Source organism: Apis dorsata, unplaced genomic scaffold (genome assembly GCF_000469605.1).
Source record: "Apis dorsata unplaced genomic scaffold, Apis dorsata 1.3 scaffold_117, whole genome shotgun sequence".
NCBI lineage: Eukaryota > Metazoa > Arthropoda > Insecta > Hymenoptera > Apidae > Apis > Apis dorsata.
In genome coordinates this window covers 294,482-311,380 of record NW_006263411.1, presented here as the reverse complement: position 1 = coordinate 311,380, position 16,899 = coordinate 294,482, and the positions used below count along the sequence as shown (strand labels likewise).

The 16,899-nt window shown below is 23.9% G+C and overlaps 1 protein-coding gene across 3 annotated transcripts in view; it reads right to left on the bottom strand.

Moving 5' to 3' along the window:
• LOC102673194 (GRAM domain-containing protein 2B-like) overlaps nt 1–16,899 on the bottom strand; it is a 57,520-nt gene that overhangs the window by 38,066 nt on the left and 2,555 nt on the right. For 2 of the 3 annotated variants that reach the window (XM_006612600.2, XM_006612602.2), the window contains exons 2-3: nt 12,215–12,473; nt 9,655–9,840 (exon numbers count right to left, since the gene is read on the bottom strand). In XM_006612600.2, coding sequence (XP_006612663.1) covers nt 9,655–9,840; nt 12,215–12,473 — 445 coding nt within the window. Of the gene's footprint in view, nt 1–9,654; nt 9,841–12,214; nt 12,474–13,906; nt 14,080–16,899 lie in introns of those variants that run through there. The other variant, XM_006612601.2, reaches the window with a different exon arrangement.

Here is a 16,899-nt window from a genome sequence, read left to right as displayed (position 1 = left end):
GATACGAAAGAAGACACGACGCAGTCGAAACGTGTCTCTGTCCGACACTGGCACTGTCGATCCGCGGCGTTCCTCTTTCTATGCCGGCAGCGCTCACTCGTGTTGCTCACGCTCGATATGTATCCTGCCTTCTCACCTATACTATCTTCATCCTAACTCTCCCTTCTCCTGCACATTACACGAATGTCTTCGCCATAGGTTCGTTACTTGTGAGGGGTTGAGGACAAATCGTACAATCGGTTTTTAATGCGAGTCGGATTTGAATACGAGAAACGGAAGAGCGCATAGAACCGACAACTAAAGGCAATGATCGCAACGCTGAGAAATAGAGAGCGGCGAACTGAAGAAAGAACAGAAAGAGTGTGGAGAGGGAATAGGGAGGAGGTAACGTTGATAGAAAGAGAGAAAACGGAGATAGAAAAAGAGAAAGCAGAAAAGGAAGAACAAAACGGTCTATGAGAAGGGGAAAGGAAAGAGTGGTAGGACTATTTTAGATATCTCATCGATCAGCGTGTAAGAATTAAGTATAACGTTTTTATCCTTATCATTTCATCATAGTTTTTCTTATATTACAATTAAATGCTTATTGCATTGAATCATTTATTATAACAATGTTGAACAGCTTCGAATTTATGTGATCGATATCAATATATCTAAATAATATTATATAAATATAACTTAACTTGTGTCTATCATAATTTAATTCGCATTTAATCGATAGACTTTTACATGCTAAAATCTTTATCTCTTTTATTTTCGTTGTCAATTATATATTGATCAAAAACAAATATATATTTACTGCTATCTTTTTTTTATAACATATCGATATCGGTTTACGATAGTATATAATTCGTGTGCAATTTTATGTTTGTGTCCCAATTTCCAATATATCATTATTGTACAGATAAGAGTGTTTTATCGGCATTTAAAATTTTATGGTTAGGAAATGAAAAGTTTTTTCTTTACAAAACTTGATTTCCATTCCTATCAATTATTAAACTATGATAACATTAAACAAACTTAGATAACCAATTTTTTTTGTTTTTACATATTTATTCCAGATTTTATTCTCTTTTATCTTTAATCAAAAAAAACTTTTTTCGTTAATAAAGAATAAAATTGTAAAAGATAAAATGTCAACTATTTCTTCATTGCTTATAACTTATATAGAGATAAAATTTAACGCCAGTCAATGACAAATGAAACAATGACTGTAATTCTTTTAAGATGCAAATATGCGAGGAATAACTAAGGAAACAAAAGCTATTTACTAAAATACCACTTTAAATATAGTACTTATATGTTTGTCAGTATGTTATGTCTGTCATATTTTATGCTTATCATGAGATAATTTGCTTCTAACGCATCAAAGAATTTAAATAAATATGCATTTGATTTTTTATTTTGATCCGCTTAAATATTTTTTTATTATTATATTTTTTTAAATGAAAAAATAATGATAACCAATTGTTTATCATTGGTTTATAATTATACCATTTTTTCACAATATCTCATTTCCTTTGATATTATATTAATAACTTATCAGTATTTTTGTTGTGATACTTTGGTATCCACATATTAATGAAGAAAAAAAATTACATATTTATAATAAAAACACTTTCATACTCACAACATGCTTCTATATTTTATATGCAATATTTTATCAGTACATATTATGCATGCTTGTTTTCAATTATACATATAATCTGATTAATATATTATTGTGATATGAATTATATGATACAGTTTCATTTTTTTTTCGAATTTATAATGTATTTAATTAAATTTTTTTATAAGAAATATTATTATAAAATATTATCTTTATTTATAAGAATGTAAAAATTATATTTGCGTGTTTAATTCAAGAAATATTTATTCGTTTTTATTTAAAAATTAATAAAGTAAGCATTATTTCTTTTAAGTTATTCTGTTAAATAAAATTTTATTGTTAATTTTTAAACTTTCTCAGTTAAAAATAAATTCTTTAAATTGATTATTAAATATAAAAATAAATATTAAAACCTTAAAATCTGATTTAAATTTTAATTTTGCATATTTTTATTATTTTCATACGAATTTTTTGTACTATTAATTAAGTTAAATATAATATTTTGTATAAATTATAAAAAAAACAATTATTTATTTTTATACTCAACTTATCTTTTAAAGGTTGATTTCAATTTTTTTATCATCGCTTTAATTGTCTGAAATATTTTTTTCAAACCAACTAATTAAATCAATTAAAATGACTTATTAAACCAGTAATTGGATACTCCATAGCTCAGAAGCTTTAATAGCTCTCGATATTTAATTCTCAATTATCTAAGAAATACAATTTTATATTTGAAGTACATTTTAACTCAATACATGAAATTGTTATAATAAATCACATCAAAAAAGGAATAAATACAAATATGATAAAAATATCTGTTTACCTGTCCCTATAAAGCCAATACAAATCCATTAAACAATTTTTCCATGTAATACACCTTTGGAACATCGAATTTTTCACAGAACATCAACAGAAGAAAGAACGTGTGCACTTACGTGTAAAAGATCGTTTTGTTACCGTTCGAGGAAGCGATTCTTTTGAAATGTCGAATCTTGAATCGATAAATTATCTCTCTCGAACGAGAGACTGACCATTGAAAGATAAATATGTTTCACGCAAAAATTCTGATAATATTTGCGTTGTATTCTCGTGTCATATCTAGCGATGAGAGAGAGGAAATGGAGGTCGTACGTTCACGTACGAACATCATAAATCAACCGTTTCATACAAGCGGAGATAATTTTCTGGGGTCGTTTCTCCGTCTAACATGGGAGAGAAACCATGTGAATAAGAAAGCAAACGCCGATAACATTGACGTTAATGCTTCAACTTCGTAGCATTAAGAGTAATCTATTTAAAATTATTAAAATAACAAACCCTTATGAAATACTTAATTAATAATATTGTAGATAACATGCTATCATGGAATGAGCGAGAATGATAGAAAATAAAATATGATTCGTATAAATTAAAATTTAATGTAGAATAAGTAATTATTCATATTTAATTGCTTAACTTTTTCGTTAAATACTATGATAATACATATTCTTAGTAAACGATCTTTAATTTCTAATGATAAAGATGAAAAATTTTAATTGCTTGAAAAGAAAATATAAAAAAAAAAGAAATGAAAGATCATATGTTTGAAATTAATTATGAAATATTCATTATATATTTACGTATATTAAATAAAAAAAAACGTGTTTTAATCTAATAATTTCCATATCCAATACAATTGTTAAGTGTGAAATGTAATATATCACTGTATGAATTAGTGAACAATACAAAGTATCTTGTTATCCGTGTCGATAATCCACGGATAACAAGGCTATTTCCGGAAATCCTGATCGAACAGCGTTTTAATTGACTTTCCGGCGTTATGTCATGCGAAAAATGAAGTCATTGCGCGCGCGAAAGCACAGAACAGGTATGCACGTGTGACAATAAAGAAAAGCATCGTTAAAGTTCTAAAAATTTAACTATCATGTTATGAGAAAAAGCATCGATTATAAGAAATTAGAAATGACATCGAAGATAAGATTAACTTCGAATCAAAAAGTTTGTAATTAATCCGATAGACAACGCGTGTTCATGGTGAAGCCTCATATAACAACCGACATAGATTTACGTCACATAGAATTGGCTTCCTATCATATTTCCATCGATCGAATCTAAACTAAGACGACTTGCATTCATTTGGAGAAACCTACAAATGGAAATTGTTTTGAATGATCGAATTAATCTAATGGAAAAATACGTATTAATCAAATAATACGTATATGTATTTATAATATTTTGAATACATGAAGTGATAGGTTAGAAAAGAAAGAAAGTTGAAATGTGATAATGGAAGATCGGGTAAGCATTGCTTAACATTACATTACATAACTATTTTTTGAATTAAATCGCGATTAAATTTATATCTATTATATTTAAAATTATTATTATTGAATTATCGTTAGATTATAAAATAAATTATTTTATTTTTTGTAAAAATATATACATATAAGTTTAAATTCTCTGATAAAATATTTATTTAATTCAAGAAATAATTCATGAAAATTTATGTGAAATACTTAAAATTATATATTTAGATTAATTTTCTAGTAAAATAATTAATAAAAGTTGGTCGATATTATGATCATAAAAATAAACTTTTATAAAGAACATCAAAAACATTTTAATCCAAGATGATTTTATTATAAATAAATATTATTTTGAAAAATAAAAGCGTTATTATGAAACCAAAATTATTATGTCAAAAATTAAAAAGAAATATATTTTAAAGATTTCATTATATTATATAAATTAGATATTTCATAAAAATAAAATATCATATCAATATTGTAAACTTGACTAGAAATATCTATAGAAAACATATTCTTAGATACTATAATCAACTCTTTGAAGAATTATTAATAAACTAATAACTTTTCACGTTTATCTTACACATATAATGAATATCGACTTAATCAAACCAAAAATATAAAATTGAAAAATTTATTCCATATTGTGTCGTTAGCGATACGATATAAGAAATTATCTTATCAATTTATGCATACATACATCGAGACTAAGCTGTTTTCCTTAAAAATTTTGTAAATATGATAGAAGGAAAAAAAGGAAAAGTATATTAAAATGATAAAATGAAAGTGTATAAGAACAATATTTGCCAAAGTTTTACATTTATCAAAGAATCATGTACAAGAGATAAATATTTTTATTTTGATTACTTATCTAAAATGTTAAAACAGGTATTCGCGATTTTTATAGAAATTTTCGATAAGACATAATACAATGTAATACAATATATCATAAAGTTTTATTATAAATTTCAGGAATTCTAATCGACAAAAAATCTTAAAACAATTGAAACCATCGAAATAATTAATGGAAATTGATAAATTTGAATCTTTCTTTTGTATTTGAATATAAATTTTTAATTTCTAAAATCTATTCAACTCAAATGATTTTAATAAGAACATCAGATATAAACTAAAATCGCAATAACCAGCATGCTAGTTAAAATTGGATCAGAGATTAACCTTAATATCAAAAGCTTACATCAAGAAACCTTAGAATGTTCTTTTGTTTGAGATAGAAAACTGATCATTGTTACAAAAATGAAGAAATTTGCCTCATTTTTGTTCTATGGATATCTGTCTTCTTTTTTCCTTATTTTTTACACAATATAAAAAATCGCAGATAAAATTTTTTAATTGAACATTGAGCTTATAATAAAAATATAAATAATTTTCAATAAAAAACTAGATTCATAAAAATTTTTTTATTCAACAGACTAGATTTTTTTTTATGCACATGTAACGAAATGCATACATGAAACTGCTCGATGAATATCTTCAATAAAGAGAACAATTTCAGCTACAGAGTCGATGCACGCTCGACAAGGATTGAATATTATCATGATAAGTAGAGTTATATGTTATCGTTCTTTCATTAAGGAAATATCCCAAGTGTTATTCATGTGTTTGAAAAGAATATAGCAAAAATATCAAAATGAATAACAAAATAATATAATATAACTTAATGATAAAAATAAAATAATATAACTTATTAAAAAAAAAATGATATATGACTTATTAAAAAAATGCTATTTTAATTATTATTTTTAGCTTTCTTTAATTTTATCAATATGAAATTATTTACATTAATATATTATATAATATTCATTGTTAATATATGTATAATGCACGTAATGTAGACGTAGCTTAATTGATAGTGATAGATAATATATAACTTATAACTGATAAATATGATAATAATAATAATAATGTAAATATAATTTGATATTTAATAAAATATAAAAGGCAAATTTATCTTTTAAAAATCTAATTTTTAAAAATGAAACGATATTATTAAACATGTAATGATATAATGAATTTTATATTATATAATGAAGATTTATTATCTTGAGAAAAATTTTGATAAAATGGAAACATTAAATAATTTTGTTCAACTGTACCATTTACGATGTCATTCTTATCCAAATGAATATATCCAGACAGACCATAAAAGCTAAAAAAACGTGGACAAATTTCATTTAATTCTAACAGTCTCATCTTATATTTGATTAGTTTTTCATGACAGATACTATCATCTATGTCATGGTTTAAAAAGATAGAAAAATTGTATTATTATCTTTAAAGAATAGTTAATTAAAGAATAATTCTTCCCTATTATTTCAAATATTAAATATTTGCCTTTTGGCTACAATAAGAATATTTTTAAAATTTTTATCACTGTAGTCTTTGATTTATTTTTTAAAAAAATAAAGATATTTAGCTATTGTAAAAAAAGAGTTGCAACTCGTAAAACAATTGGGAAACATTGTTTTATACACAATAGTATACACAATAAATCTTGTCGACTTGCTCCTTTGCTGTTTTTTTCTGCACTCTATCGCGCCATGAAAAACGCGTGCATGAAAGAATCTCGAGCAGCCTCTTGTCCCTCGTGCTTTTCCAATTTTTTCTTCCCGTTTAAGAAAAGCTCGTTAAAAAGCGATGAGAGATAATTCCAACTTTTGCAAACTGTTTTTCAAAATAAAAGAAACATCCATTTCACATCTTTTTTTCAGTTACAAGAATAGAAGAAAAAATCTTTCATTTAAAGAATATTTGTTTCAAAAATGAGAGATTCGAGTGAAATTTAGAAATTTAAGTGATATCACAGGAAATTAAAATTTTTTCTGTGTGGTATAAAAAAAAAATTGGAAAATAATTATATAACTATAAGTATATGATAGCGAAACTTGATATTTTTCATTATATTTTTCTTATCTTACGATATAACAATTGAAAAAAAATACTCTTAAAAAATATTATTTATCCTCATTTGATGGCTGTTGATAAATAATGGATCAAGAATATTGCAACAATAGACGATAATTCGTCAAGATTAAGATATATATCTAATAATAAATATAAGAATTAAATTTGTACGACCATTATTCTTGTTAATTTATCATTCTCAATATTTATTTATTTTATAACAAAGATTAAAAATATTTTCTCGAATATTTCAAAAGCGAATATTTATATAAAAGTACGTATAAGATTTCGATGTGTAAATATTTCAGGAATTTAAAATCTCTAAGAATGATATATCAATCTTTCGCCGTTTCATTTGCATCAAAAGCCAATGGACGTTAAAAGATTTATACAAGAATCGCTTAAGCGAAAATCGATAGATCGAATAAAAAGGAATTTCTTGAAGAGGATATTTTTAGATCGATAGATGCCACAACCTTGGATATATAAAAGTTAATCTAAAAATAATTGACCAATCATTGCGGCTTATTTACTAATGGAAAATCGGTTCATTGACGTGTATAACGGTGTACACGCAGATACCGTTTTAAAAAAAGGCCCACCGTGATGATATTCTTTCTTTTTCTATTATTTCCTACCTAGAGGTATGATAATAAGCGTATTTCAATACTTTCGATGCTCTCTTTCGAAGAAATACTAGGATAATTTCAATGCTTTTTAAACATTTTAGCGTAGCACACATGTATAGCTAAATGTGATAATGAAACGCATACAAGAGGTGATTTTTATTCGATTCAAGCACAATTGAATGGAAACTAAACTAACCAAAATAAATCAAAAAACAAGCAATGATTAATCTTGCAGCAAATGGAGGAACAAATTCAAAATTTTTATTTGTAATAACTTTGGAGGAATTTTTAAAAAAAATTAATAATTTCTTAATATTAAAAAAAAATATTAATATATAATAATATAATAATATATAATATAATTAATATATAATATATAATAATATATAATATATTATAGAATAATTAGTTGGTAATCTTTACTCCATTTTTTGGCGAATTTCTTAAATTTAGAGAATTTCCTAAATTTGTATTAAAATATTAAAAAAATATAAATTATATTTTATTAACATATATTATAAAACATAATTATTGTATTAATTAAAATTTTCTATAGTTTTATTGCACAATTTAATTTTATTATTATTATTAATATTTGTATTGTAATTTAATTTGTACAAGTTTTTTTTTCTAGATATATTTGAATTAATAATCCAAAAACTGATAAAAATAAATCTAATCCTTTCTTACTACAATATTTTAATTAATCATTATGACAACAATAGAAATGTAAAAAAATCAATAATAAGAATAAAATCTTTTCAGCATAAAATTCACAAGAAGTTTTTATAATCGTTTCAATGAAAACACAGCTTTATATTCAACATTGATGCAACTCAGATCGAAAATTTCCATAATAATTGCGATATTTTTCTAAAAATCAAATTTTTTTAAATAAATCTTTATCATAATTTACTTAATAAAAATTTTAAAGAAATTATTTTCAAGAGTTCAGAAGTAAATCATTACATGAGAAATGCAAACACTTCGATAAAATTCAACACTAAAGTAAGGATTATGTAACTAAATAATATATATATCAGAAAAGAATTCTGGCATTTTCCTTATCTAAAAAATTATTTATGTCAAACGAGCGATATCAAACGAGTATTGTTGTTAAAAATACTCGCCTTGTGTTGCAGAAAAAAAATTAAATCAACGAATTAAACGATAAGATATATCGAAAACAAGTAGTAGTAATTTTGTATTTATTCTGTAATACTATCGACGATATTGCGTATCGAATATTACTTCGTAGTAATTAAGATTTATACAATATGTAATGTATACGTAGTAAGTAATTAACACGTGTATGATATCAATCTATTGACTAGATTTACCGAAGGTAAACGTATTTCATGTAAATTTTCGTGTAAATTGTTGAAATGTTATCATAAAAAATTATTATTAAGTCTTTTTTTAAAACACGAAAAAATTTTGATACGATATTTTATATCATTGTAAGTATTATAAAATATTGATAAAATTATATCAAATTGTATATAATTTTATCTTTAGCTTTAAAATATCTTTTTAATTTATTCTAAATTTATTTTTAGTTTGTATTTATTTGTTGTATATTTATATATATATATTGTGTAATATTATAAAAAAAAATTTTGATTTTATTTAAAAAATTCAATATAATTTATAATTTTTAATTTTATTATAGAAAAGAAATGTCACTTAATAAATATAGATAGATTTTTGTTAATAATTTTTTTCTGAAATTCAAATATTTAAACAAATTATATGCATATTGTATTTTTCAAAATAGAAATGTTTTAAGAATCTCATTTGGAAAAAATTATAAAAATATATCCATATAAAATGTTTTTCAAATTATATTTATCAAATAATTTATCAAATAAAAATAATTTATATTTATTTATATATATTTATATAATTTATATATTCTATATCATTTATCAATTATAATGTATTATATGTATATATTTCATATTTTTAAAAATATAATAAACTATTACAAGAAATATAACTTGAAAAGTTTCGGTATACACGAAGTTTGATTAATTTGTATCATATTTTTAATATATACTTTATAAACGTTATATAAATATTAATAATGTATTATTAAAATATATGGACTTTTATATTGACGATTATAAACATTAAAAGATTATCATTAATAAAAAAAAAAAAAGAATAATATTGAACTTACCCATTGATGACGGAAGAGGATTCATCATTGTTCGATGGTCCCGACACCTGGACTTTGGGCACGTTGTAGATATCCACCTGTCCTTGACCATATCCATGTCCATGACTATGCTGTTGAGTATTCGTTGTCGAGTATTCATCGCTATCACTACTCTGCGGAGGTTCAGACCCTACTCCTCCACGAGGTCTGAAAAGAAATAATAGCTCCAAAATATTAAATTGAATTATCCATTATCATCTTAAACATTGTACATTAATGTCGATTTTTCTTCGAATTCCGTATTAAATATTCTATATAATATTAATATTATAATTTTTATATTGTACATGTTATATATGTATATATCTCCAGTAACGACTTATTCAATAACGAATTTGATGATAAACTCACGCAAATCCAATTTATCGATAATTTTAATCTGATTTAATAATTGATAATTCGCAGTGACTTTTCACATGATTATTATAATTTTTATTATTTACTAAACTTTTAAAAAATAATTCTTAAATTAATATTTCGATAAATTTTATTTTTAATTTTAAAAATTTTATTATAATTTTAAAAATATAGAATGATACAATAATCTTGTTTTCGATATTAGGAATAAAATATGATCTTATATTAGATACACTACAACAAAATAAAAAAAAAATAATTTATATACGTCAATGATTAAACTTAACCTTAAATATTTTATTTGTTTATTTTTTTAAAATAAACTAGACAAAGAATAAGAAATAAAAAAAAAAGAAAACTTTTTCTTACTTTTAATATAAAAGAATTTTAAAATAATAAAATATATTGACAAATCCATAAAGTTTAGAAATAAATTATATCGAAATATTATTATACAATTCAAAATTTAATAAATGACAGGATAAACGAATTTTGAAAGTCACACCTGCGATGAGTATTATCGTAGCTAGCAGTCCAGTAGAGGGGCGCCACTGTCCCACGTTACGACTACACTGTCACATACAAAAACTGACTAGAAATTAAATTTTTTCCCACGAATCGTCCTTTTAATTATTCGAAACTTCCTTTATGTTCGTTCCGGTCTTCATTGTACACAATATTGAGAACTTTGAATTTCCCATGGAAATATTTGAACCTGACAGCTCACTCGGTCAATACGGTCGCAGCATCATTTCACTCTAAAAAGCTCGGAAGATCAATGAAACTTTTATCAAATGTTAGAATATTTATTTTTTCGTAAATTCCTTATTCTCGATTATTTTTCTCTTGTATTTAAGAAACGATGATCAATAAATTTGATTCACTTTTGAAAGATTTTCTCTTCTAGTATGATGTACCGATTTCTTTTATCTCAACACAATTCGAATATTTAAAAAGCAAAATATCTTCAGTCTGTTCTTGATTGAGGAAAAAAATAGATAGTATGTTTCACAGAGATTTGCAGTCAAAATACGGCAATGCGGTGTGTTGAACGTGCTGCAGTCCGCGCTCGTGCTAGTAGACTTCTCGACGACACTTTTGTAGCGTATACCAATGGTACAACACCATTAGATGTGAACGCACACTCAGCTGTTTCGGCGCGTCTGCGCCAGTCTCGCCAGCTATTGACCGAATACCACGCTACCTAGTTGTATAGCTGTATAGCTGATTTGCTTTGCACATGTACACATAAATATATATGTAACTTATACAAAATCATTGGAATCGCATCACTTCACCCACTGATATCTCGGAAAAACGGCCGACAGAGGGATCGTGGGTATCGGTCAGCTGATCGCCAATGTTATTTCTTGGACTAACTCAATCTATTTTCATCTTTTTCTTTTCATCTTTTTGACACATGATAATTGTAATAGTACGGATGAAACAGAAGGATTCACGTGCACAATTTTGTACTGCTATATATTTACGATGAACATTTAATTGTCTTATGGGTTGACGAAATAAAAATAACTTCCTCATTAAGGAACTACTAGTACATTATTATATCACAGTAACTAATAATAACGTAACGAGAGAACTTTTAATTCCTATGCGAATCAAAATTTTTTAATTTATCACAAGTATGTCTGGAAATGTCAAAACTTTGCCATTCCTTCGTTGCTTTATGTTTATAATTTTTAAGATATATATATATATATATATCAATAAAAATATATATATATATATATTTTTTTTTTTCAATAATTCAAAATCATATATAGATTCAAAAAAGCCAAAATAAATGAATATTTATATCAAATTTATCAAATATAAACAAAAATAAAAATAACAATATTTTATTATATAAAAATAAGATATGATTTACTATTATTCTATATTCACATCTTATTCTAACAATAATCGTTTTCAAAAAAAATTTATGTCCACGCAATTCACATGAAAAGTTAATCTATAATAACACAACCTATGCATCACTCGATGATCAGCCTCCCTAAACAAAATGCGCAGTATTCCTAAGAGAGGGAACGCGGAAACAGATTACGTTTGATTACGGATATTGTTGACATGTACATATCCGGACCGATACACTGAATTGTTAAGAGTGTGGATTAAAGATATATAATGGATTAAAGAAACTTACGTGAGCATTGACACAACAGGACAACCAAGTTGAAGAAGATTTCGGGCAAGATATTCCGGCGCAGGTGCGTCAATCGTAGGTGTGGAATGCCTGGCGGGACAAACTGGTATGGTTTTGTCTGGTGTCCATGTCATGGACATCGATGATTTTCCATGATATGTCGATACATATAATCGATTGCGATCAATAGTATTTAAATTCGATGATTTGGGTAGCCTAAGAGAAGTAGCTCGTCGAAACGGTGGCTCTAGTTCGCTGTCTGAAAAAAAATTCTTGTGATCTATATTAAATATACTTTTAAATCAAATATTTAACTTATTAAAATTCATATTCATAATTAAAGAAGTAATTTAGATTATATTTTTTGTGTTTCAAAATCTGTTTTAATTAAAATTTTTAATTTACACAAAAGCATAAACAAATATATTATTATAAAAAATTATATATTTGTTTTATATATATATATATATATTATATTATATATATAATAATTATAAATTATAATTATAAATTTGTCAATTATTATACACATTAAATATCACTGATAGTACACGTGATGTTTATATAAAAGTTTCCTATTATTGCATTACATTAATAAAAATTGATAAACAATAGAAAATAACCTAAAACCATAAAAGGAAATAAATAGATAAGCATATGAATAATTAAATTAAATAAGGAACGTATAATTAAAAGATGTAACGAAATAAATTGAATATGTAAATAAATATACAAAAATATAATAAAACATACATATAAGTAAATAAAATAGAAAATAAAGAAAAATATCAAAAATATATAATTTTGTGAATTATATGTATTTACCAATGTAACACAAAGCACTATATATGTTTCTTTAGGTTATTAGGTTAAGCTTTAGGTTAGTTTCACAATCAACTACATGAATATAGGTAACATTCATTTTGATTAACTGTAAAATAAATTCAGTCATTATTTGAAATTAAAAATATAATAATTTAAAATTAAAGAAATTAAATTTCATAGTTTAAATTGAATTATTTGATATAATACCAAATATGTGAATATTATTTTTTATAAGATTTTTTTATTAATATTGTTTTTAATGATCTCATATATTTTTTTTACATAATATATATTTTTAAAACTGAAAAAGATATCATATTAACTATTTTTAAGAAAAAATGTATATATTTGATAAAAATATGAAAACATAAAAAGTGATTTTAATATTAAAAATGAAACAAGAAGAATCTCATTATTATAACATTTGTCTAAAAGAAAAAATTTATCTTCTAACATTTTTGTTAAAAGAAACAATAATAATATATAATAAATACAAATAAAAAATAGTATATACTATATAATTATTAAAAAATAATATAATAATATACAGCTATAAAAAAATATATAACTTGTTAATATAACCTCTAATGTTATAAGAAATATATATACACAAATTTATTAGAAAATAATTATTTATTTTTCGAAGTAAGAAAGACAAAATTGTCCAACTTTAGAGTTAAAAATAAATTTGACTACTATTAGAAATAAAGGTCATAAAATTACAAAGAATAATCCATTGCCAAATGACATCCAGGTATACATGATAGCCGATATTTATAAATACATTTAATATGTCATCAACGTGATATCCTTTTCATTTTTTTCACAAATATATTCAGTGTTTAGAAAATTGTAAACGTTTATCACCTGAGAAGCCTCGTGTCGACATTGTTATATGATGTACACATATCTATTTACAAGAAACATTAATGAAAGACGAACGTGAAAAGATAGCTCAATAAACGATAAAGAAGTAATTCACGAACGGAAGGTTCGTTGAATAAACGGCAACTGATGTTTAAGAAACACGTGTAGTGTTGTTAACAAAGACGCGATTCTTGCCTATTCTTGGCGACACAGCTTTAATTCGTTTAAAACCCTCTTGCATCACGTCAGCTTTAGCATTAATATACTATGTCTTCAGTTTCTCATAAGTTACGTGAGCGTATTATAGATATGCTCCTGTAATCAAATCAATGCCATCCGCTTTTGCATATTCGAGTTGGCTTACTTCGCATTCTATTAATTTGTAGAACTATTAGAACGAATTTTGACAATAAATGCTGAAATTTCTTAAATAAATTGCTTAAAAGTCAAAGAAGATAATATAAAAAATTTAACGATTTGTCGTATAAATATTTTTCATGACCAAAAAAAAATTATTTTAAAAAAATTTCAATCTAAAAAAAAAATTGTATTACAACATTTTCAATGAAATATTAAGAAAATTTTCTCACTTAAGTATACAAGGACGATTTCACTTTTTGGCAAAAGGCCGCGTATCCTTCTCAGGAATGCTGCATTTCTTTAAAAATATTTGTAATATATGTGAATCTTGGTTGATTCACAATTATTTCCGGAATTGCTCACAGGGAGTTCCATGATGATATAACAATATGAAATTCTCACAATTAAGAAATAATAATTTTTTAAATGAACACATCACTTATTTTTATAAAAAATTTTAAAAGATAATTGTAAAAGTTTTTTCATTAATTTGAAATTTTATTTTTTCTTTACAATTTTTAATATTTTTAAAATATTAAAAGAAACATAATAAATAAAATATATGATAGAAATAGATTATCAATCAATGTTTTGAAAAGTTTCACCATAAGTTTTAACAATGTATGATAAAAACCATATTTTCTTGATTATAAAATAAGCAAATGATTAACAATTTTAAGATTAGAAAATTGCAAATATTATAAAAGCTGGTAATGATAAATATCAAATATTTATAAAATACAATAAATACAAATATTTAAAATACTTTAATTATTATAATATTTTAATTTTTTCTCTTCATTTTTTATTTCTTAATATAAGATATCTATGCAATACTTATTAGATAGAACTTAACTTCTAAAAACAAAGTAGGATGATTAAATATTAAGGAATTTTTATATTACTGAATTCTGTAAATTTTTGTATCCGTTAATTAAATATATAAATATCAATATTAACAAAAAAACAATTTTACAAACCCCATGATGAAGAGATAAACAGGTCGCGAATTAAACAGATTTAACAATAGAAAAGAGCTCAGTACAAAAAATACCGATGGCAGATTCATGAGAATCGTGATAAACGTAATATTGTTAGTGCTCCAGACCGATAGTACGTTCAAGTTTCATTTTATCCATGTGCCAGTTAATTCGGTCTCAATTAGTATTAAGTGAGCGCATATGTGCACGTCCGTTCTTCATGGAGAAGGTCGTGAGTTCAGAGTTACATATTTCGTGACAAGGAAAACGTATGTACTTTATACGGAAATGATTTTTTTCATTAAATCGTATGGGAACATGAATCTGCGTTCGTCATTATACATTGAATAGAACAATAGAATAACGCATTCTTTTGCCAAGAAACTCGTGACAAAGATGATATTTGTTTATTTGAATTATAAAACGTAATGTAGTTCGCAATAATCATAATGAAATGCATTGCACGAAGGACTCTACACTTTGTTTGCGATGACTATGCCAAGATTAAATAGATCTAAAAATAAAATTTCATTCGGTATTATATTCAATTTAACATTTAAATCAATTCTCTTGGAGAGATAAACATGAAAATAAATTTATGCAACAACACATGAGTGTGCTAGAATACAAAAAAATTATGTATTGGAAAATTATTTCCTCTGCTTATTTCCAAAAACGTTATAAAAATTATTTTTATTTTATAAAGAATATATTTTTCTTTTGCATGATATCATATTTAAAAATGAACGTATCACAAATGAACAAATATATAAATATAAAAATAAATAAATGAATAATATTAATAGAAAAACTTCTTTAATATTAGATATTAATTTAATAAATTATATTAAGTATATATTTTATTATAAGTAAATAGTAAGTATTGTAAATTAATTGTTAAGTATTATATTTTTTTAAAATTTAATATTATTCATTATTTAATCCCTCTTTTGTTAATTTATAAAATCCAAATATTATTTTATTGATGTCATCTTATTATATAAGCAATGTAAGCTCATTATATGGACATATATAAAAATATAATATTATTATATATGCACAAATATAAAAAAGAATAATATTAAACATAAAGAATTTCTATTTATATATAAATTTTTTCGTGTAAAAAAATTTATTTCGCTTAATGTAAGCTTTGATGCATAAAGTAAACAAATAGTTCCTGTTTGTAAAATGTTATATGTAATATATATGTATATATAGTTGCATAGATGCCAATCATCATGGGGTTAAAGTTCGTTTAATAATAATGATACTATACTATATGAAACTTTTATCTGTACTATATTCACATCCGTACGGTGCAAAATATATTTGTATTTTCAAGAGAATGCGTCTAATTGTACAATGTCTGTAAAATGATAATAAGATAATGTGTATATTTTTAAAATATTATAGATAACATGTAATATCTGGAGAATTTCTGTAATGAAAACGATAATAAGAAATCATTTTAAAGAAACTAAAATTGCTAAATATAAATAAAATATCTATAAAATTATCCTATTATTATTTTCTTTTAAATTTTATCATGATTATAAAAATTTATTATTAAATATATTAATTTTTCATTCTACATTTAAACATAAAATAAATAACTGAATAATTATACAGTTATTTTTTTATATAATACAT